The sequence below is a fragment of the Rhipicephalus microplus genome, chromosome 3 (assembly GCF_043290135.1).
Source record: "Rhipicephalus microplus isolate Deutch F79 chromosome 3, USDA_Rmic, whole genome shotgun sequence".
NCBI classification, from domain to species: Eukaryota; Metazoa; Arthropoda; class Arachnida; order Ixodida; family Ixodidae; genus Rhipicephalus; species Rhipicephalus microplus.
In genome coordinates, this window is record NC_134702.1 from 41,979,824 (window position 1) to 42,004,958 (window position 25,135).

The 25,135-nt window shown below is 45.0% G+C and overlaps 1 protein-coding gene across 6 annotated transcripts in view; it reads left to right on the forward strand.

The window, feature by feature from the left end:
• Positions 1-24,355, forward strand: part of Rbp (RIMS binding protein) — a 419,392-nt gene extending 395,037 nt beyond the window's left edge. For 4 of the 6 annotated variants that reach the window (XM_075889331.1, XM_075889333.1, XM_075889332.1 and 1 more), the window contains 2 exons: positions 2,283-2,326; positions 7,087-15,854. In XM_075889331.1, the coding sequence (XP_075745446.1) occupies positions 2,283-2,326; positions 7,087-7,767 (725 nt within the window). In that variant the 3' untranslated portion in view covers positions 7,768-15,854. Of the gene's footprint in view, positions 1-2,282; positions 2,327-7,086; positions 15,855-23,023 lie in introns of those variants that run through there. The other 2 variants (XM_075889336.1, XM_075889334.1) reach the window with 2 other exon arrangements.
• Positions 24,356-25,135: the final 780 nt, after the last annotated feature.

Here is a 25,135-nt window from a genome sequence, read left to right on the forward strand (position 1 = left end):
ATTGCAACGCTGTTGAATGTACGCAATAGTTCGGTTAGCAAGACCTATAACTTGGCCTAAATAGAGAAAGAAACACTGTTTAAGTGATTTTAATGTATGTAGTGGCGCTAGCCCCTAGTGAAACTTGATTCAGTGGGCTAGACTTTAGAGAGAAAGAAGACTGTTATGTTGTGAACACTAACCATCCTAATGGTACATATATACGAAGAACGGTGTCTGTTCTTTGAACGAAGTCATTTAATTATAGATAGAGAGAGGCTCTTCATTGAACGGCCATATTTTCACTGGCGTTCATGTAACAGTTGGCACGCTACTGTGTATAGAGAAGAGGAATGGGAATGAAAGATTCCAGAAGAATTAGCTTATTTGGAAGAATTAGCAGACGGATACATCTTGATTTTATCAGCGCACTGAAAGACCAGGACTAAAAAAACAAGGTCCACAACGCGGGCGCTGACCCGGAACTGAGATTTATTAAGATAAAAACGTGCAAATATAGAAATGAAGTAAAAAAAACGGAACAGAAAATAGATGATCTTTGCAATCAGCATATGCAGGAATGGAGAAACCTGTATCAGCCTACCTTCTATCGTGCTAAGTGACGCGGAATTTCCATACCTAATTGCCACCTGCACATGTTTTTTGCAAAGATTATCTGTTTTCTTTTCTGTTATATTTGCATATTTTTTTCTTAATAAATTTTAATTACGTTAAGCTCACTCAACGAGCTGAGCTGCACTTCCCGGTGGGTGACCTCCGCAATCAACTCTATCAGTTCTCCCGAAGCGGATAACTGAGGCCACAAAGAAAGAAGCACGTGGTTAAGATCTTTTCCACCAGAGGTCGCAGCGATCCCAGCTCTGCAAAAGCAAACAGTTTGCTCTTACGTAGAAGTCATTCAAGTGATTTCTTTAAGGTGTCCCGACTGTTGATTCACCTTTATTATAACTGGACTTGTGTCCCGATATCATATCTATCCCACACGACTCTTCAGTTGAACCATTTGCTTATTTATGTATATGTTGTTATATTTTATTGGGTTCCACGAAATTCGAGAAAACGCCAACTTCCAGTCGGCTGAGGGGAATCTTGGTGCTCCTTGAAAAACATAATGTCTACAAGTGGTAGCACCATAGTCATAATTCGTATTCTTGGCGTTGAAAACATTTGTCTACTCGTGTGCGATCGCATTTACTGCAAGATTGCAACAAGCCTCCCTGGAATGATTGCATCTACAGCGTTGCGCCTGGTGTATGAAACAGGGTACAGCATGAGTTCTGGTGTTAAGAAATTGGAGGTTAATGGTTACTTCTACGAGTGCGCTGCGTGGAGGGTGACAAGAATTAAACAGATGTTGTTGGCGTCGTCGGCGCTGTGTTGTGTGTCCCAACCGACGTGCATGCGCATTCTGTGTGTGCTGCAGTTCGTTATTATGCAAAAACAATGGCTAGTCGTGTTTTTTTTTTTCAATCCCACATTAGGACGTTAACCAGGAATCGTGTACAGTTGAATCTCGTTATGAAGAAGACCGATATATCAAGTTGACAGTAATTGCGAACTTGGTATAACATTTGGTTTGTCTCTCTTTACTTCAGTGACACTCAATATTCTCATAACATAACCAAAACCGCAGGAGACGCCGCAGTATCGGCTGTAACGAAGAAATATCTGGTACGCGTGAGGCTCAACACTCGAGAAACAGCGTAGAGAGCTAAATGAATGTTGAAATACAACTCACTACCACTTTCCTTTCGAAAATTTGCGAAAGTTGAGAAAATTTTCATTATCAAGCGCAAAAAAAAGCATTTGACGGGTTTCGGTCGCCACCATGTGAAGGGAATTTTTCAATGCCATGACGTTACAGGTTATAGGACTATGACGTGTATAGTGAGATTCAGGCATAAAATGGTGCTTTTTCGGTATTTGATTCCTTACGGGCCAGATTGCCGATTTCTGACAGCCGCTTTTCGTCGCTACTGTCAAACAAAAGTCGTATATAACAAACTAATTTGTTGTCGAGATGCCCTTTCGGTACAACTTAGTTCGACTGTACTCCATGCGATACAATATTGGTGCAGGCTCTTCTCACGATTTGTACTCCATGATAAAGTACCTAAAAAAATCAAGGTGTGCTTTTATTATTTTATTTTAGGCTCTTTAATATATAATGTACGAATTAAATAATGTGACTTCGTCAAAACGCTTAAAAATTATTCAAACCTGAGTTATTTTGTTACCCTTGAAAACCATTTTCTTTTCATTTACTAACTTTTCTTTCACAGCTTCTCTTACTAACAGAACGAGTGAAAGCCCAACCGTTGTCATGGTAACTTTGTTTACTTTTTTGGGGGCATATTTTCTCAGCATGTGTGCACTTGCATGTCACGTATCGCCGGGTTTCCAAAGCTGTGCTAGCAAAGGTAACTCAGGTCAGTACGTTCGGACTACCGCGTCTGAATGCGTAAGGCACCTTCACTGCACCGCATCGTTTATTACAACACGAGTGTTCCAGCTGTTTCATCTGTGAAAGGGGCATTTCAGTCAGATGGTAAATGCTTTGAAAGCACATTATGCAGCAAAAAACGCAGCGTGCTGATTTACTCTTGGTCTGAATCAAGGATTGCGAACTCCCAAAAACATATAGAAGACGTGCACACGTAGTATGGATGCTCCGGAAGGATGGTAAAGCGGTGCTTGTGAAGGCAGCAAGGCGGAAACTGCGTGAAAACAACGAAAAGCATGAAAAATGTCTGACCTCTGCCTGTCCTAATATATTATCTGAGTAAAACAGCCAAACCAGCAGCTGGCATAGATTAGTCGGTCTATCAAATTTTATTTTTCTGTGTTAAAATTTACATGGCCTTCCCTAATACGCCATGCTGATGCGTCATGCTGATACGCCATGGTGATATGATATGCTTCAGGTACGGGATCGGTAAAATTATGATATGTTGCTATTTTGTACATGATACGAGAGATTTAATTGAGTTCATCTTGTGGTACTGCTATTGCATTGGTTGGGGGTACTCTTCTTCTGCACGTTCATTTGAAATGCATCGGTTGTTCTTTTTCATTGGGTTGTCGGGGTGAGTATGGCATGTAAAGCATGTAAAATTGTGGTTGTGATTGTTATATACGAACGCATGCAAACTATGGGAGCTTTTTAATCCCCAAAGTTAGAAGCCGTTATTCAGTGCAACATATAACAGATGAGTGATTGAATAATGTACTCGCTTAGCATGCTATTCGACGTTGCTTCCATGTGCAACCGACAAACATTTGTTCTACGCACAGCAGCAAGCATCGCTTGTATTATCATTTCTAGGTTCTTGAGTTGTTGTTTTTTTCATACTAGACGCAAGAAGTTTCTGTGTATAGCTCAGTCATTTTTTTATTATTTATTATAGAGCACGACTTGATAATGAGTGTGTTTCTGAGTAACAAGAGTGCATGATAAAACGTACATCAGTCATTAATTGCACTTTCACTCCTGACTAAAACCAGCGCGTAGGAAACGCAGGGCATTGTTTCAATACGTAGAAAACTTCAGCTCGTGAGGCACGCCTTACATGCATGCCTACGAAACAATATCAAGTTCAAGCTCAAAACATTACACTCCTTCGCAGCATTGCACACACACAAAAAAATGATGCCAGAACTATTGACTTATGGACTGTGGCCCCGGTAAAGCAAAAGCAGTAAATCACGGAGCCGAGCGTGATGTGAGCTTGCCAGAGTTGTTGAATCACAGGGTGGCCCCTATATTAGGCATCTGAAGAATGATCGACTCGAAGCACACACCACAAGTTGATAAGATACGAGGAAGAAATGTAGGAAATTAAAGAGATGCGTGTCCCGTTTGCCATCCTGCGGTCCGGGGGAAAGGGATTACGTTATGAAAAGATACAAAATAGATAGGAACTGGGAGAAGACGGAAAGTGTGTTTTAGTTTAGGCAACACTGCTGCGTTCCATGAACGTCTTTAAAAAGTCATTGAATGGTATCTAGACAGTTTGAGAGTACTATAGATGCAGGACCATGGCGGGTCACGTTCCTTTGTAGAAATTCACACATGTTTCGCCTCATTACGAAATTGCAGTAATAGACGGGCTATGGTGCCTACTGTAGCCTTGTAAGCACCAACCTTGCGGTATCTCTTCTACAGACTGGTGAAAAATGTATGTCAGCGGCCACCAACAGAGTCACATGATGAAAATAAAAAAGGAGCGGCTCATCTAGCCTGTGTTGTAACAATTGCGTATGTACATCAAGAATGCTCAGTTTGGATGCGCAGCCAGAGAGCCACAGATATGTCTACCGTGGTGCGCGGGAAGTTGCATTAATTGGCTCTGCATAAACCATGAAAGGGGCTGGCACTGCCAGTATTAGTGTGCCAATACTAGGCGTTCCTGGTCATTCAAAGGAGGCTGTCCGGCGCTTAGTCAAGCCCCACCGTTGCACATACGGTGGGACACCAGCCTGTTCTTCCAGAGGTCTGTTCCAAAGTTAGCAACAGCACAGCTTTCGCCTTTGAAGTCGTGGTAGGTTTAGTTTTTTTTTTCTTTCTGTTGCTCTTTTTTTTTGTCAGTACTCAAACTTAAGGGACACTAAAGGCAAATATTTCTACATGTAGGCTGCCGGAATGCATATTGTAGACGCGTCTGCGCCCGATGAAGAGCATGAAGGTCGCTTGCTGCTCGAGCTTGAAGCCGGACTGGCCAGCGCTGCACCCGCTCCTACAAATATAATTTGTGAAAAACCGGCAGTGTAAACGACTATTTATTCACATAGCATGTTAACGTACAACGTTATTCACGTAACATGTTACATGTAACGTTGTTCACGTAAGTCGATGTTGATTGCTGAAATAGCTGTCTAGGAACCTTGTAGGGGTACTTTTGTGCCAAGGAAGCGCTTAGTTTGAAACAAAGTTTTGTTTTTGTGGTGCGCATCGCGTTAACACACTTCAAATTACCCGCCTTGCAGCAGGAATTCTTACGTCACTGTTGCCGTGCACAATGTTGCCCGGCTTTACTGCGCGGCCGCCGACACTTGTAGCAGCAGGGTGAATGTAGCGGGAGCCACAGCAGTAACACCGACCATTGAACAATTTCCTGCCATGGCCTACGAGATGGCAGGCGTGCTTGTTTCAACTGGGCCCCGCTAGATGACATGACCTGTCCAGTTTAACCAGGCAGAAATTGAACTTTTGAACCATTCGCGTCATTCCCCATAGTAACGTCCAGTGGTTCTTTCTTCCACGAATCAAAGGGAAACGAACAAGCAGCATGTTATTTTGTCTTTTGATGCATCGATGGTTCTTTATTTAGTGCAGCTAGTTCGATAACTTGTAATTAATTGTAGGTGCTAACTCTGACGTCATGATGGTCATTTTGCGAATGATACTTGTGGCGCACATGTTCTTGTGCATTTACCTGAGTTTCTCAATGAGTAGGGCACAGCTGTTTATAATATTGGGGTTTTAGATGCTTTCATACATTGAGCTTTCACTTCGACATAAATTGTTATTTGCCTTTTGTGTCCCCTTAAAGTTTTCGTGCTATATAGGCATCACAGGCTCTTCAGGTTCTCTTATATGGTAACTATACGTAAAACTTAACACTCATTGTGAGCAAGAAACCAAATAGTATGACATCGTTGATGTCATTTCTAATACAAAATACTGTATAGATGAGGGGCTTTTTTTTCGAAGCTGTTAGGTTTTTAACAACACTATAATATTATTTATATGTATGAGAAAGAAAGTAGGCCATGAGCATACAGAACACGCAGGCACGAAAATCTTCTTGAACACAGTTACAAAAAAAAAAGGGTAGGGGGTGGGGGGAGCTGCACCATTACCTTAATGTGATATTCATGTACAGACTATAGGAAATTGAGCCATGGAAACGCAAGAAACAACGAAAGAAGGGAAATTGACGTGCCTTGGTTTAGGCAAAATATGGCTTTAATGTGAGTAACACTAACTAGTGTAAGTAAGTAAGGTGTTCCACATTCCTCAAGGAACCGTAATAAAACAGGCAGATCACTTTCAGTGTTCCGACATATCTGACGGCCACGCACATACACCTATTCTGAGCACGGGACCTAGTAGAATGCTAATGGTGAGTGCCGTGTTCCCTGCAGATTAAAGAAGACTTCTTATGTCTTTATGTGTTTTTTCGCAGGCATAGCTAAACTTGTGAAGTTTTTCTAGCGAGGCACAAAAATGTTGCATATAGGTTGTGCAAATCGATAACTTCAAAATTCTTGTTTCGACAGCGGGGCTGACCAGAAGATGATTTTTGTATTGAGAGGGGTGTGAACACGGTGCCGAGAGCTGTAAGGTAATAACTCTCAGTTCTCTTTCAATGCGAGACGTCTAGACCATTCCACAATTGATTCACTCTCCTTCACAAGGTTTAACATCCTCAAACAAAAGCGTCCGTAAAAAGAAATAAATTGCATTTGGGTTAGAATGACTAAGATGCGTTGCTGTGAAGGCGACCAGACTGCTTACACTTCGCGAAAAAAAAACAGTACCCTGTCTCTTTTTTTATCAGTCGTGGTTTGTCAAACATATGAACCTATTTAAAAATGCACATGACCTGTCCTTCCAGATCATTAATCTCTCGTAGGGGAGCCATGGCATCCAAAAAAGAGTAGCGTGCATCCTCACAGACATTCATATAAGTGTGGAGTCAAAATTAACCGAAATGAGAAAAATATATTGTTCTTTTTTTATATCGTAGAGGGATGCAGCTGCGAGACACTAGAAGCTGCAGTGGGAGCAGGAATGGAAGACAAGACGAGGACAAACAAAGAAACAGGACGTATGCTGATTCTTGTCTTGCACTAGCATTGCCAGAGATAATCTCTAAAGCCCAGTTGTCACTTCTATTGTCAGAGTAACTTTCTGGGTGTCTTTATGCGTCACTCGTAGTCACCGCTGCGGATGGCGCAAAGGTCCGAGAAACAGAAACGTGTCTACTTGAGGACACATGCACGTCCTCGGACTACAAGGCGGGATAAACGCCAGTCTAACACGTTTCTTTCACGCCCTCCGCTCCCTCCTTTTCTGGACAGACCTTCGGGGCGAGCCCTCCATTGGAGGCGGTGGACCCCGAGGTGGAGGCGGCGGTGTCCACCAGTCTCAAGGAGTCCACGGAGGTGGCGGAGGCGGCTCCCAAAGGTCGCATTCGTCGGCCCCTTCGCACCAGGCTCCTGGGTCGGCGGGCCGCCACGGGCCGCCACCGGAGGACCACTGGTCGTCGCAGCAGCAGCAACACCACCACCACCAGCAGCACCAGCAGCACCAGCAGCAGCACCAGCAACAACACGCCTACCAGCAGTCGCACCAGCAGCGGGGGCTGGGCTCGGGCGGTGGGTCGCTCGAGCCGTCCCACTACGAGCACCGGTCACCGCACGAGCAGCGCGCCGCCTCGTACGCGTCCCGGCCGGTCGTGGGCACAGCGCAGCGATGGTGAGACGCTCCTCTTGCCCGCCCGGAGACGCGCCTGCCTGCAGACCCGGCAGCTGAAGCGGCGCCGAGCTCTCACGCCGCCCAGGAGGTCTTCGAGCCCGGTGGTGGTCAACGGCAAGCAGTCGCCGGTGCCGGCGACGCCAGTTGCCGAGTCGCCAGTGCCACCGCCGGCCCTGCCACAGCCGAGACCCAAGAAGAAAGGCCGCTTCCGTTTTCTGCACGCGCTCAAAAGACTCTTCGGCGTGAAGGGGAAGCGCGGCTCGGCACCTCCGCCCGTGCCATGAGAACTCATCTCCCGGACAAGGAGCTCCGCGGGGCCTGATGGCTGAAGGCTTGAATGTAGAGCTTCGCTCGCTTCGAGAGGCTGGTGGACGTGTTGTGCTCGCCTGCACTGGCGTGTACGACGACAACGCTGAGAGCTCGAGCTGTTGTCTTTATCAGCACGGCGAAGTGCAGGGCTAAAACACCACCTATATATAGGAGGATGCCGATTGTTCGTCCTGCTTTGTTTCGTGTTCAACAAGAGTGAGGCTGCAGACGTACAGTCAAATGGTCGACGGGTTGTGAAAATGGGCCAATAAATCAGACATTGGAGACTAAATAAGCGGCGGTAACCGGATTGGAAGAAGTGCCAGGAAAAAAAAAACTTGTTTGGGTTCACAGAAGGGCACCTTCAAATAATGAAAGGACAGCTGGAAAGCTGTAGAAAGTGGGCTAAATTACCCATCATGAAGTGAGGTATAATGGTAACCACCGGAATATCATCATTTCTCATGTTGGTCTAGATTCGGCAAGGAAAGCAGGGGAGTTTTGTTTTTTTAAGACAAGCAAGCGAGATCACCATACAGAATACACCAGGACATCATGGTCATCCGTGAAAGCTTGGCAAAACGTATGGTTCTACGGAAATTTGTTCCAGTAATGCCTGAGCGAGACTGTAGAAGCTGATCCTTCTCGTATCAGACCAGTTTCGAATTCGTTCGAATTGTGGAAATATTTTCGAACACATGCATTTCGAGGAAATAGCCGTGTGCCACCGGCACATCTACCAAATTTTTCTCCGACCTTACCGGACGCCACAGTTTCTGCAGTGACCTTATTGTGTGCCATCTAGAGGCGAGACGAACGATGCTGTTCTGCCCTTGCTTCATTCTGGAAGTGGTTTTAGCTTTTTACTTTTAAAAATAAGAAGGAAAGAAGCTCTCGGCGGTGTTTTACTGGTGACGACAAATATCTGTCATTACCTGACTGGCCTTGATTTTCGCCCTCGTCTGGAGCATATTCCTATCAAAAGCGAACAACCTCTCCGTCACCACACCTTGTAAGAAAAAGGCCACATGCTCCATTCCGTGATCGTCGCTGCTGAAACGTCCTGAGGAGACGTTCTCCTCCCTCGTGCAAACCACACGACTGTAAGAGAAAACGCCTTTCTTCGCAACACTGCTCAACGAGCGTACACATGGACGTTGCGACGCGATTGCATCGTGGATGAGAGAAACTTTCGAGAAACCACGACCAGGCCGAAACAACCCACCACTCCCAACAGACCAACCATTTTCGTCACCTGCTGCGAATACGCTGCATCTATCAGCTGGGGCTGTCAAAAAAAAAGGACAACTTCCTCAGTGGTGTCCGTTCGTGCGCGGTGTTTGTGCGACTCCAGCAGATAACGGGAGACGCCGAGAAAAAGAAAAAAGCCACCTGCCTGCCTGCTAACCTGTATTAGCCCGTGTGAATTCGTTCTTCGCAAACAAACATTTTCAAAGGACTTTTACGCGCATTATTCTACCTTCTTCGTCGTTCTTCGGCGGATCCCTTCCTCCCCGTGTTCCCATATGAAAGGGTCGTTTCGAGAAGGAAGCATATGATCATATTTCAATGTACAAAGGAACTGTCTTAACTGAATTTTCATGTCACAGGTCCGCGCGTCATGCAGCTATACTATATATAATAGCAGCTCTGCGGTTTATGTGCTGCGGTCACCATGTAGTAGCAGTAAAATCCTCAACGCCGCACGCAAACACACACACACAAACATACACGCCAATACACATGTCTCGTTCGCACTGGGGCCGTTTTTGTTGACACCAAGCATTTTGTCTCGTTTACGCTTGCTTACCTCGTTTTATTTCTTCTTCTGTGGGACCGCGAGAAGTTGTCTTGTTGAAGCGTTGAACATTGTCCTATAGTCGGATGCAACTTTCGAAGTCCGCTACAATTCCTCCTCAACGCCAGAGGCGCACACGTTTGCACCAATGGCCGCGCACTGCAGCCTAACGTCATGAGCCACGTGGCCCGTAATTCCACCTACAGAGAACACTAATGAGTGCATTATCGGGACCTTTTTTGTGTTTGTTTGGTCACGGAAGATAAACCCGCTGGGCTTCTTAACTTGTATATGGCTACGAAAGAATCCGCACTGTTTGTTTTAATCGGTGTCTGTGCGCCACTGGCCATTTTTATGTCGCACCGTAGGATTCGGTGGAACAGGTTATGTGTGCGTTCGAATTCGACGCCTACGAACAGCACAGTTCTATAGTTTCGGTTTCGAGTACAGAAAGCGTGTGTGCATAAGACGCAAGGAGAAACGCTGTTATGACCGGCCAGCCGTTTAACGAAGAAGACGTGGTGTCCTTTTCTTCATTATGAGTTTAGGAAAGAAGATAGGTCGCGTGGCGTAATGAAAAAAAATGAAGAGCGCCGCCTCTTTTGCACATATCCGCGGACAAGTCGCTCGCCCCGAGTGCGCATGCGCGCATCCTGATCGGTCGACCACTTCGCATACCCCCCCCCCCCCCCCCCCATTTCCACGTGCCAACCGCGGACGATTCCGCCATCTCAGGGATATCGATCCGTAACAACCGCTTTGCTATCGTGAATTCACTTCTAACTATGCGGACTATCCCAATCTTTTATATTTTCTTTTCTGGCTTCTCCCAAGACCAGTGGTGTATGCTTGCGTTCTTGTGTCTGTCCGTGCGTGGCTGTATGTCGCTGTACTCTTGTCCTAATCCTAATCTGGGCTTGTTTAAATGTCCCGGTGTTACGTACAACGTCAAGTTTTTATTTGGGTTGAACGTAGGCCTCAGAGAATGGCAGCCGTTTTCGAGACTTTCACCTGCACGTGATGTCTTCACCGTCAGGACTGGATGCGTTTGGTCAGACACAACACATTTTAAAAAGGGGGTAAAAAAGCGTTGAAACTCCACAATTTGAAGACGCGAATCTCGGTAACCGTGTTCGCGAATATTGACCAAGTTTGATATGAGCATTCGGCGCAGGATCGTGCAGTTCGAAGTGTTCGGTCCTCAATTCGATTGTATTCAAGCAAATAACTGGAAATTTTTCAGGCTATTCTGAAATCAACTGGTAAACGTTCACATTTCTCTTGCGAAGAAAAAAAAACGTTTCTAGTCTAAAAAAACTTTTCCTAAATCTCCTTCACAATAATGCGTACGGTAATCGTCTTTGAAATAATGTTAAGGAATAAGTATAGGTTCACATTGATGGATTACTAAGTGATTTAGGATATGAAGTATTTCTTGAGTGTTCTAAACATGGACAGTTTAACATTTAAGTGTATGGCTCGACAAGTTTCTGAGAACCATAATTGAATCAGGTTCGCCCAGTTCTCAACCCAGCTGAAGCGTTGTTAAACGCAACTTATAATGTGTTGATATATAAATATACTGAGACTGTATCCACGCCCTGCCAACGACGCAGTGGTAGACTTGCCATCTCCCACGCTTGCAGCTCTTGCACGTTATCGGTTAGCTCAACAACAGACTATTGCCAAAGCAAGGAAAGTGTTTAGCTTCACGGCAAACTCGTGTCCCTTGGAGGGGTCTGCTGGATAGTGCCAGTGTATGTTTGTTTATGTGCACTCCCGTGGACGGTCGCTCCGTGTACTGTTTGTGAAAAACTCTAGGCAGCCTCAGAATGTGCAGTAGAGCACGCTGTTAAAGGGAACACTTCAATGAGCACCTTTCATGTTACTGACCCTACAAGTGAACGTGGAAATTCGGGCGCAACCTTTCAAATAAGAATCAGAACTGTCAGCCGCTGGTAGTCTTATGAAAATTTGAATATAAGACTTACTTTAAAGAGAGCTGAATTTGGACATGACCCGTGCGCAAGCGTTAACATTAACACTGGCCCCAATTGAACTTGTTTCTTTAGAAGAGAAGCTTGCCTTCTCATGCTGTAGCTGTAGTTCTTTGACGGCCCAAGGTTAGGGTTATAAATATTTTTGCGATAGAAAGAAAAATGTCGACCATGCTCGCTTCGGGGTTTCGCGATCTAGAAGAAAAAAAGATAAATCCTGAAGCCGAAGCCTTCTAGGGTCGATAAACAGACAACTTTCCGCCTTGCTGACGCTTTGGTGCTAGGTGTTTTCTACCTAACTGAGCATAGAAAGTTAGGTGCAATGTGTAGAAACCCTGCTACAAAGCAACGTTGATTGCAAAAGAGATGTAGTGGCGGGTGTCTTCAACCTTCTTTTTTTTTCTCGTTTTGTTCAAGATCTGTTGTTCTATTTTGAACAGTTTGCAGATGCTAAGTGTCATTTTTTTATGCTGGCCGCGTTTGTACATAATTTCCTCGAGAATATCACAACAAATGAACGTTTAACGCACTATTACCTTTTGCTTGTTTCTTTTGTTGCTTTTTTTTACTGCGCCAAACTAGCCAAACTACTAGCGCACGCTGGCAGGCTAACTACGCTCAAACTGACTTAGCGGTCTTCCTTTCTCCACGTATGTCAAAATCACCTACACAAGCCATATAGAAAGTTTTGTGTAAAGGAAGGATGTGAGATGTAAGCCATGGAACATGCCATGATTAACCACTTCGTGAGAAATTTCAGTATCAAACGCGGCGTAGTTCGCTTTCCAAACCTTGGGGTGGAATAAAGCTGCGATAATTTTGTTTCATTATTTTTTTCTCTGTGGTTCGAGTATGTACAAGGACAAGAGCCTCTAAATCCATGGCGCTGCGAAATCGAAGGCATTGTCATGCCTCTTTGCTAGCGTTGTTTCTTGTAATGCGTATCTTCTGGTATCATCTATAACGTCTAACCTAATTTATTCATCGCGATGGTCTTTATAGTACTGCTAAATTAGAGAATTTTGGCCTCACGTTTGCATAATTTTGTAACTCGATTCAGCCGTTGATTGAGAATACGCGTGTTGGTCGCGTATTTGCTGGAATTTGTTTGTTGTAACGTCTTTTCATGAAGACTGACGGGTGTGAGCGTTCATCTTAGGGAGAGTTGTGAGCATGCAGAGTGTGCCTACGGCGTAGTAAAGCTGGGTTCTGTTAGCTACCGTGGTGCATAGAAGAGCCTGTGGTATGTTTTAATGTTACCTACGAGTGCTTGCTCTTAACGCCGTGTTAAACGGTGTTGTATGAGGCGTTTTATGGAAGAACCACTTCCTGTGGGTAATTTCTCGCGTTGCCACAGCGCATGTGCGGGGTCGGTCAAGAGTGGATGAAATGGTCAGAAAATGTCTCCGCGGAATTTCGCGACGATGCTCAAGACTGAAGCCGCCTATCCGTAGCAGTCGCCGTTTAATGAGGCTCGCTACTACAATAAAGAAAAAAAAAGATTGGATAGGCTTAGCTTTCTTGTGACCATGACACCAACTCTTGCTATTTTAATTTGTTGTTGTTTTTTGTTTTTTTTTTCTTTAGCAGATCTCTTTTACTAAATGCTTAATTCCCTCCCCCCAAGCCTCTGCCGAACGCTCTATGCCACTCACAAAAATAAGAAAAATTCCCGCGTCCAGTCGCGCGTCCGTTCTCTTCTATAATCTCCCTTTCTTTTTATAAATTCCTCTATATAATTCAAGCTGGTTGTACAAGTGGAAACTTATAATATATACAATACGTGGCAGTGCGCCAGTGTTCGTCACATATCGTCTTTGAAAAAAATAATAAAGCTCCCGTCACTGTCTCACGGTATCAAAGCAACTGCCGACGTCACGTGATCGCGCCGTGGTTTTAGGTGTTCGTGTACGCTTTGTCTTGTGGACGAAGACCTGTTCGTTGCACGGAACCCGCGTGTTGCTCGAATGTATTATACATAGCATAGCGACGTGACCCGGGGTTGCGGCTCTGTACACTGCCGTATTCCGCCATTTTTTGCTTTCTCGGTCAAATTCTGTAATGGCGGCATTTTTGACCTAGCGGAGAGGCCGTATAGCGGTCCTCCGGGTCAATCACAGCTGACCAGATGACGGAGCTCGTAAAGATGGAGGCATTGCGATTGTATCTTCTTGCAATGTCGACAACGGTAACCCCCTGTTACGAACGGAGAAACGGGAGTGTTGCAGAGTCGAACTCTTCTTTTGAATGATCGTGAGTTAGCGCAACTATGTATGGAGATATGTGTAGGTGACTGCGGATGTATCAGAGGAACCAAGAGGTCTTAATACACAACCGCCACCATGCTTATAATATACATACATATGAATGTGCCTTTTTCAGTTGTAACCTCTCTTTACCCATTCTTCGCTGGTGTGTAAATGCATGTCAGCCGTATATCGATAGTGTGTATATAGTAAAAGAGAAAGAGAAAGTAGGCAGACAGGAATGACGGTGTATTTGAATTTTTAGTTTGTGTGTGTTTGTGTGTTTTTTTTATCTTTCATTTTCATTTTAGACGTGAGCACGCGGGTGAGCGCTTTGTAAATATTGTTCACCCGCAGAACACACTGCATTACTTTCTCTTTTTTTTTCCACGTCCAAACACACCACAAAAAGACACACACGCACTGAAACACACTCCGAGAAGAAGGTTTTTCTTTTTTGATCGGAAAAGCTTGACACCGATGCATTAAGTGTATAACCGCACGAGACGTATTGTGTATAAATTTCCTGGCGTGTCAAGATGGCGCCATCTGTCAGCCGTTCGTTTTATTAGTCGGGGAGTCCCGCTCGCGAAACGCGAGAAACACGTGACCAAAACGTATACGCTGCAACTGCTGCTTGCATGCAAGCAATATTCTCCAGTTTTTTTTTTTATGTGCAATACTGTGGCGATCGGAGGGACGCATTGTGAGTTTTAAAAACCTCTTGAATGTTACTCGCCCCCCTTCCCCTCTGGTACAGATATATATATAGTTTTATTTTGCTGCCCCCCTGTCCTTGTTGACATATAATCAAGCCTAGCATTTCCGTGTCTTCTCTTTATTTTTTTATATGTCTCGTTTTTATATTTGCATGGTGCGTTGCAGTGCTTACATAAAGTGGCGATGTCAAGAATTGTAACGCAGTCCTCTCGTGATGCTTCACTTTTTTTTTTAACGTGACAGCGTTAAAGGCTCGTTTTTCTGCTTCTTCTCTTGCTACGCTTGAAAACTTTGAGCCACCAGACCCATCTTGATGATAGGCATTGGAAACGATTCCGAATTAACGCTTTTTTTGTATTTTCAAAAAGCGACTATGAAACATTCTTGGCCAGAACGATTTCGTTAACTCTGGTGTAAGTCGCCCGTAGAAAAGACCTCTAAACATATAATACTACCATCAACAATGACCTGTCGGTGTAAGTGAATTGAATTAATTTGCTTAATTGTACAAAAGATTGTTGTTTATTTCCACGCTCGCTACGTCTTGTCGATAATTAACGATATTCGTAGATTTCTCCGATTCGAATAAAGACAGTTTTGTAGGGTTTTGAGTCGTTTACGTTTCTTTTTTTTTTCTTTAGGGACTGAACCGTTGCTGTCTTCTATCTTGAAAGAATGTTGGCGGGGTATTGTGCACTGAGCAAGGGGAGGAATAACGTAAGTTGCGTCACTGGCCACGTGATGCTCGCGCAGAACATGAATGAGAGTGCAACAGTTTGTTACGAGATGATTATGAAAGAAAGAAATGTCTGTTTTTGAATGAGATCGCTGTTGCTCGCCAAAATTGTGGCTAGTCGTTTGTTTCCAGAGCGTCAGAAAGAACGATAATGCACATCTCGAGTTTCATTTGTTGCTGTATTCAATTCTCGTGTGACTCATTAAGTGTTCTGTGTTCTTGCTTGTGTCGCCAGCATCGTCGATGTTTGTTGAATCACCGTACGCGCCATCAAAGCACCCTTCATTATTTGTTTGTTGCAAATATTTTTTTTTGACCGGGGAGTGAAAGACTGTAATATGCGATGGTTCTCGATGCGAAGAAAATCCCCGGTGCGGCTTGTTCTCAGTTTGACACGAACTTTGTCTCAAGGTTGTGCAAAACTTGAAAGACTCCTCCTCTTCATCCACCAACCTTCCTCCCTTTCATTTCGCGTGCCGCTGACGTTTCACCGGGTTTCATCTTTCTCGAAAACGGTGTCGCACATTCCGCAATAAAAAAAAATGAACTATGATGAAGAAAGAAACTTGTCTGTATCCTGTCTGCTTCACACCACGCTTTGCCGTAACTTATTTGGTTGCCCTGCTGGGACAGCCTGCTGTCTCAAGCTGGAGGTCTTGCTTGTGTCTGGGGATCCGGCGTTGCAGCTTGCTGCGGTGACTCGTGCTGCCGATGTTATAGCGGAGAAAGGCGTGGCTATGTAGACATGGTGCGAGAATGCGTGGTGGTCCTGGATCCGGAGGGGGTATCCAAACACACTTGCCAATAAAGTTTTCCTGCTTGTATGTCTGTCGGGGATCTGCCCGTTACCCTGCTTTTTTTTTCTCTTACAGCAGATCTGACTTAGCGAACCATGGACAGACGCCGTCCGGCATTTGCTAAAATAGGTCCTGTAAACCTTCTTGGGTCATGTGACCGGGTGGAAAGGAGACGTCTCCTGAGACGGGAAGGAAAGGGGCTCACGTGACCGACCGTAGAGGGCAGGTGTTGTTGAATGGAGTACAAAAGTAGTGGCCGCGATTGAACGATGTGACCAATATATTGTACCGGGTGGACGTGATGACCACGTCCTATAGCCAGGTGGTGGTGCCACCACCACCACCATGATGACCTCGTCCTATAGCCAGAAGAATGCTCTACTGCGCACCTATTCGATAAATAAAAAAGGCATAGGAGCAAGACCCTCGCTGGAGTTTCTGTAAATGCAACCAAAAGTGGCTCTGGTGTACTATATGTCGCATGCCGTGCTCCGCGAAGTGAATACTGCGAATAAATCGCTAAGTCATCAATCGCTACAAGTTTGCTAGACTTGCGTTCAAATACTAGGTGTGAGCTTAACGAGGTTGGTTGGCTGTGTGCCGATCGTTGCGTGCTGTGCTAAAAAGTGCGAACTGAAAGTTTTCTTTAACTCGTATTCACGCTGAAGGCGAGGAGAAACAAGCTTTACCCACAGCTGTAATCTTCATTTAGCGAATCTCTTTCATGGCACGAACAGTTAGCGATGCCTGCATACAACACCCGTTCATTTCTTCTCATAGTCTCCTATTCACTTTCGCGGTAGCTGGATAAATGAAAGAATTCGGCTGCTCGACTGTGCTATATGAGAAGTGTTCACCTCGGTCGAGCCCAGCGCGCACTATTTTGAATAGAGCGGCCGGTCTGCTTCTTCAAGTAGATCGCTGCTTTTAATCAGACCCGTGCTTTCGCAGCACAGCTGCACAAAATGATAACCCGCACGGGGCGTTTGTGAAACTAAATGCCTCCAGCTGTTTCAAGATGTCGAAGTATTGGCTTATTCATGTGTGCCACTAATTTCGAATCACCGCTAGCGGCAGCTCGGAGTGAAAATGCGTCTCGGCTGCACCATAGCGCTACTTCTCGTTGGACAATTTTCAAGGTATGCACTCATACTTTATTCAATAAAGTTGTTTACTATTACAAATTTTATTTCAACGTTTTAGATGCTGGAAGCTTTCGTTTGCTAAATGCTGCAAATATGATTTCATACGGTATACAGCGGTGTCCTGCTCATGAGATGGCCGAACTCTGATTCAACATCTTTGAGCGCCAGGGGGACATTGGCAGTAAGAAAGATGCGGGAACAAAGAAAAGGTTACAATGTTTACGGCACCGGCACACGCACTCCCATGTTTTTGTCATTGTTTTAGGACTACAGTCACCACCTTGTGTGCGCCAGCATGCTATGTGAGGAAGTGCGATTGCAAATTTTAGCATCAAATTTTGGGTGCATAACCAAGCTCTCACACTCTTAATGGGCGTGCGCGGTCAAAATTATTGTACACACTCTTAGAGGGAAGGCTGGGTCGTAAAAATGCCTAGCACAAGAACGCTGTCATTACACTACCATCGGCATTGTTGGTTTTGCAGTTATAAACAGTGCGGCTGTAGTTAACGCTGTTTAATATTAATAATGCTAGCAATACATATCAGAGACAGGCATCTTGATGAATTAGAAACGTGCGGCCATTGTTCGACATTTATTTGAAAGATTTCTATAGGAAATATTCAAGGCTATTTAAAAGTTTTGCGTGGCACTGGAAGACGCGTTACTCAAGATCGCGGCCAACTGCACGTCTTGCGACTGAGCTGTGTGTATCGCAATGCGCCGCCATCTGCGCTTTTTGCTGGCAAGTATTCTTACAAATAGGCTTCACGTGAGATCACTTTTATTGGTTACGATGAAAGCTGAATTCCGCCGTCAATATTATCACGTGACTGCGACGTTAAGAAGGCAGCTGTCGCCATGCTCAAAATGGAACTATTTATTTGGCCGAACTTGTGGCCGGGCAATGTAAATTCAAATCACAGCAACAAATACACGCGGTACACTAATATCGGCGTACATACTGCAGCGTCGGTCGTTGATAAAACTGACAAGCGGTCAAGCACGTCGGCTTTTATAGAGGTATCATCGGAGATTCCGCTGTTATAGCTATAGCAGCCGCGTAAGTTTTGGAACTAGAATTCTCACGTGGTGCACGTATACTCTTGTCGAAAGGTTGCGAAACTACCTAGATAGTTCCTATAGTCATTCGGGTGCGCATTGCGCAAGGCATAAGTTACATTGTAGTTGGGTAGTAACATGAAAAGAGAAATAAAGAAGCACGTGTGGCAATGTGGCAGTGGCCGCGAGGGCCTCCACTAGTGAGGCCAGCGCTGCTATCGTTTTGACGTCACAGATAGGATAGTAATTGTGGAATACGGCAGCTTTGCTTTCGCGACACCACTTGCATTGTCCCCCATGGCTAAACGGGTTCTTAGCACAATTTTACGATTCAAATTAGACACGAGAGTGCCACCGGGGGCGTCTATTCGTAGTTTGCTTGCCCGTATTATCAGGTCTTACCGCTTCTCTCAACAATGAGCTTCAAAACAAAGGGAATCACGCACGGTGTCCACCGCAAAAGCGCCGGCAATACGGTGTTCTAGCTGACAAAGTCAACCCGGCATCCTATGAGTAACGTCATCACGTATAGGTGGAGCCACGGTGTGTCCTCGAGGTCAATACCATATTCTGGTCTGTGGACGTTGGCGTCTGGGTGAATCTATGGTTATGTCCTTCCATCGGTCGTACCTTGAACGCATTCCCGACAGCACAGGTGCCGGGGCGACGCCAAGATGTGCGACAAGGTGCTCTGCGCCCAGGTCAAAGCCTCCGACTGCCCGTACGGCCTGGGAAAAAATGGCTGCTGCTTAGTCTGTGCGAGGGTGAGTGTCATTGCCGGCCGGCGTCGGTACGATTCTCTCCCAACCAACGAGGAATGTACTAATACCGTCGTTACTCGGGCAGCCTAAACCGCAGTTGATGTACCCGCGGTTCATTTATGTTATAAGGCACGCGAGACTTGGGTATGCACCGCTAACCGCGCTTGTAATCAAACCGAGCTTCGCAGCCTCGATTCGGCGGTTAACCGACGAAATAGCGGCGTCCGCGGAGGATGGCTTAGCCGCTCTAGCAGAGGGCGCTCTTGGTCTGCGTAACATATGTGCTAACCGTGGTCGACGATAACCGCGGTTCAACGCGGTTAACCATTGTTGGTCGTAACCGCGGTGTACTTGACTATTTAACAAGGGTGTTAGGCGAGTTGGAACGAGCAGTTCTGACATTGGTTTCCGTGCCCATGATTTTCATGCTTTTCGCGCTTGACCAATGGCCAGAGCGACCGTCTCTCCGAGTTATCAACGAGATTATCTGACTGCGAGTGGTGATAACACTAGATTAAAATTGTCTTCTTTTTTTTTTCTAGATAGAAGATTGACTGATCGATATGTGGGGTGTGACGTCCCAAAACCACCATATGAATATGAGAGACGCTGTAGTGGAGGGCTCCGGAAATTTCGGCCACCTGAGGTTCTTTAACGTGCACCTAAATCTGAGCACACAGGCCTACAGCATTTGCGCATCCATAGAAAATGCAGCCGCCGCAGCCGGGATTCGATCCCGCGATCTGAGCGCCAGCAGCCGAGTTCCTGAGCCACTAGACCACCATGGGAATGGGGAATGGGGAAGGGGGGCTCTAGATAGAAGAGGTGCTAATAGAATAAAGCTTCAGGCGTCGTTTCGCGATATCGCCTGGGAATTCCATTCTCGGGCACGGTGGCTGCTTGCGAAAGGGTCGAAATTCAGAATCAACCGTTTCTGATTGATTTGTGGGGTTTAACTTCCCAAAACCACAATATGATTATGAGAGACGCCGTAGTGGAGGGCTCCGTAAATTTCGACCACCTGGGGTTCTTTAACGTGCACCCAAATCTGAGCACACGGGCCTACAACATTTCCACCTCCATCAAAAATGCAGCCGCCGCAGCCGGGATTTGAACCCGCGCCCTGCGGGTCAGCAGCCGAGTACCTTAGCCACTAGACCACCACGGCGGGGCAATCAACCGTTTCTATATACGCCAGGTGCGCGCTGAAGAACCATGGGTTCGGTGAAAGTTACTCCGTCGAAAGTTAAAAGCTAAACTCCCGGAATAATCTTGAACACCGGCTGCGACTATTCGCCGCGTATCCCTGGGCTTGTCGAACCGATTTGGCGCTGTTAGTCAACCAAAGCTTGACGATCGCGACTGCTCTGAGGCTTCGGCATTTCCATTCTCCCTCGAGCGACCACGGTGTCCCCGTGGTTACGGCGTTCGTGGCTACTGCACCCCAAGGCCCGTGTCCCGTCTCGGCTGTGGCAATCGCATGTCGACGGAAGTGATGTTTCTAAACTTGACTTCTCCTCCATCGCAATTCGACCGCCGAAATGTAGCATCGAGATCCGGGCTCGTCTACAGCACGCTGTCAATACATGTCAAAGAAGTGCAGATGATTCAAATTATCCGGAAGTCTCCTGCAACAGCATTATTCATATCTTGATAATAATAATAATAATAATAATAATAATAATAATAATAATAATAATAATAATAATAATAATAATAATAATAATAATAATAATAATAGTAATAATAATAATAATAATAATAATAATAATGAAACGGTGAACTTCAAAGAACACAAAAACAGTTCACTTGCGTATTTCTTTCATTTCGAAGAGTATTTCACTACGTTAATACATGTGAAGTTAAATGTGTGCAATGCAATTCATCCAGAAAAGAGTTTTCTAACCTTCATTTGGACTGGCGTCATTAAAACTTGAAAAGAGACAAAGCTCCCCCAGACAGGCTACGTTTCCGCGCACCGCCTGATGCAGGCACAGCTTCGTAGTGTAACACGAAGTCTCGCAAATTTTTCATACATCACGTCCTCAGCTATAGAGATACAGGATTGGAATCTGCCTAAGCCATTACAACTTCTTCGTCGCAGTACGCGCTGCTGTATTTGCTTACATAACGCAAGCAAAATGATTGCTATTTTAGTATATTCCTATTCATTATTATATTTGGCTCTGAACCCATGTGTACTCGTGCAGCATTTTCACTCATTATCATTTTATTTTGTGGGATAAATTTCCATTATATCTTTCAGATCCATAGCCCTCCGCCTTAAAGGGACACTGACACAAAAACTTTTGCACCTTGTTGTTGTTGTTGTTGTTGTTGTTGTTGTTGTTGTTGTTGTTGTTGTTGTTGTTGTTGTTGTTGTTGTTGTTGTTGTTGTTGTTGTTGTTGTTGTTGTTGTTGTTGTTGTTGTTGTTGTTGTTGTTGTTGTTGTTGCAATAGTTAGCTTATCATCAAGGCTGGAAATCTTATTTTCGCGAGTGTGCGATGGCCATTTAGAGACATGTTTAGTGCGCACAGTCGCAGTTTTGGTTTCAAAGAGCACCGAGATGGGCAGGAGCAGTTCCGGCAGCAAGGTAAACAAATACGGCCACGTGACCACGTAAAACTGTGACGCAGAGCGCGAGAGCGTGCCGCGCACTGACAGCCGCGCACACCGAGGAGTAAATCGCCGATAGCGCAACCTCAGGGCGCGTGCCAAGCCGATAGGCATCACAAACTCGTGACGTAGGTTTGTTTACATTGCCCCCGCGTTAATGTCAGCGTCACGAGTGGCTCAGCATCTCGCTCAGTCTCGCGGCACGCACTTTAACATTGATTTTAAATATGTTCTAAGCTATACTTGCTCTCGATATTACGTACATGTTGTGTATGTCTCTAGAGAAGGTCTCACTCATCGTCTCGCCTTCGAAATTTCGTGTCCGTGCTCCTTCGAAGATCCTGCCTCCCGGTTATTCGCCGATCCCCCTTTGTTAGTGAGCGCCATCAGTGATATAGTAGTCTCTGGTCGCCCATGGATGGACAATCGAGGGCGGCTCGCATCGGCTGCGGCAGTGCTGCGGAGCTTTATACTTCATTAATTTAATCTAAAAAATAAACCCAGGTCAAAAAAGAAAGAGTTCGTCCCGGAACTGAAATGATTACTACTCTGAATTCTCTTAACCAAAATATTCTTGATAGAACACATGGAAAGACTGCCTGGCATTTTTTAAATGTTTGTTATTCTGAAACGTTCACTAAGCCAACGTTCGTAGATGTAAGAGTTTACTGTAATAATAATAATAATAATAATAATAATAATAATAATAATAATAATAACTGTTGAAGTTTAACGCCCGAAACCACGATATGACTATGAGAGATTCCGTAGTGGAGGATTCCGAAACTTTCAATCGTCAGGTGTTCTGCAACGTGCACGGACATCTAACAGTACATGAGCCTCAAGCATTTCTGCTTCCATCAAAAACGCGGGCCGGGATTCGACCCCGCCACCTCAGGGTCAGCAGTCCAGCACCACTGGACCACGGTGGCGAGTCGTATTCCGAGTCGCTTTGCGACGTTAATTTCTACGAAAAAAAAAAACGACTTATTCGGTCTCTAATGCCACTCGTCGCTATGGTCTAGTGGCGAAGGCACTCGAGGACTGAGCCGATGGCGGTGGGATGGAATTTCGGCCGAGGCGCGCACATTTGGATAGAGCGAAATGCTGGTTGTGCCTTGTACTTAGTTGCAAACACAGATACGCTGCGGATGGTCGAAATTTCTGGATTCCTCCTCCATGGCGACCCTCGTAATCATGTCGTGGTTTTGGGACGTAAAACCCCAACAGTTATCATTACATCTCTAATAGCGTATGTCTAACAATCAGAGATGTTTGATGCTACATATATAACCGGTTGTGGTTATGACGTCCGAAAATCGCGATTTTTTCAAACGTTTGTGCTTTTGCAGGGCCCCGGGGAGACTTGCCTGACGTACGACAAGGTCTGTGGCACCGGCATGTTTTGCAACACAGCCAGACCGAGTAGCATTTGGTCCAGGGCCGGAGTATGCGTCTACTTTGACGCCAGCCGTCGTCGGTAGAAGTACGCTGCCGTACTTGAAATTCAAGAATTTCAAGCAAAATTGAAGGAAACCGTACTTGTTACAACCGTGAATTTCACGCTTGGTAGCGTATGCCTTAGTAGTCAGTGAGTCGAGAAATACTTGACAGCAACACGAGACGATAAATTGGATAGATTTTTTTTTTCTAGAACTAAAAAGTACTTTGCTCAGTAATAAAGAGAATTTAAGTGCCAGAGTTTTGTTTTGCTTGGCTCCGATCGACGCGTGTCTAGAATTTGAGTGGACATAACTACCGCCTTTGGATGTCGCGCGTTTTTTCTGATCGTACATGGCTGCCCACGATTTCAGACATCCAGCCGGTACGGGCTGAAAAGCGGGCGCACAGACTACGTTAGGCGAACTTGCGGTAAAATCCGCCGATTTCGGCAGAGTAACAGTTCTTGCTTCACGGAGCGATCCGCATTCTGCGGTTGTTCTCAATACGTCACTAAAACACACCATTCAAGCTCCCGAACTGCCATTGGAACATGACTGCTCCCCTCATATCAAAAAAAGGTGATCTGTATCTGCTGCCATGGTAATTCGACACAATTAACGCGCGTGAACAACCGCGTACTATTAATACTACCCCTATATACCTGCTCCACCACCACTAAGTACTATCACTACTGTTATTTCTGCCACTACGAATACCAATGCTATGACTACTACAACTTTATGACGACTCAGTCATCACCGTGGCTTTGCTCTTCCTAGTATTTTTTTCTTCGTCCTATCGGCCCTCGATTGCCGATGTCCGATCAACAACATCCTGTGCGCGTGCCTTCAATACGTAACTCAATGAGCGCTTGTGTTGTGTGTTCCGTGCAATAGTTTCTGCGATTCCTACCAAGATGGATTAACACGTAACGACAATCTTTGTTTCCTCTCTTTCTTCCCTCCTCCCGAAAGAGTGAGCAGGCGTTGTGCCCCTCCAGGTGGCAATTGTGAGCTTGCTCTCTCCCTCTTTCCTCTGCGTCCTTGTCTATCTGTGTAACCAAATCAAATAAATAAACAAATAAGACTGGCACACACCTCCATCATAGGTAGTCTGTACTTCTGGCCCTTTCCGGAGGGTACGATCTTTCGGGTGCTTCGAAACGTAGACCATATCTAAAGCAGTTAGAAGTGCATATTAGGCGAGATAGGTTTAGATGTTTGTTTTTAAAAGATGTACTATGCGGTGTAGAAACTTTTGTGCGTAGTGCCCGTCCCCGCACAGCGGTGTCTGTACAGTGACTCATTAAACTATAACATAGTCACTGGTCATCACATCATCGTGCACTCTCTTCCTTATGCATTCTTTCACTTTTTTATTTAAAGTTACCTCCATGTGGTGTGGCAGGCTAAGACACTCATAATGATGATGAACATCATGATGATGATGCATATATTATAACCCATAACCACTCAGGAATAGGCCATGAATTGATTGTATGAACTTTTAGGCATAAATAATAAATATTGATAACAAAAAGAAGGGAAAACGTACTTGACGAACTCTGTGTGCTTGTTTATTTTTCTTTAAACCCATGACACGCACCCACTCAAAGGAATTGGCGGAGAATGCGCAATTCAAAGTTTTAAAGGTTTTTTGCACAATATATGTTTAAAAAATAAAGAATGGGACTAATACATAACACTAAAAATTAAGACTAAAATTTTTAATCAGGACTGCCGTATTGACCTTATGGGAACAATTTTGAAGAAATTAGTTAAACATTACCGCATTTGATAACGAATATTTTTATGACAACATAAAAATGGTGCTCTTTTGGTTGTGGAAATTATACATGACAAAGCTTAAAATATTTTTCCCGTCAAGGTCAAGCCTGCTTATAAAAGCGGAGTAATGAGAACTCGTGTTCTAATATTTGAACATCTGCCACATCGCAACAAGTAATGTTCAATGTTATATAAGTATCTGCATAACAGGCAGAGGGGTGACATCATCACACC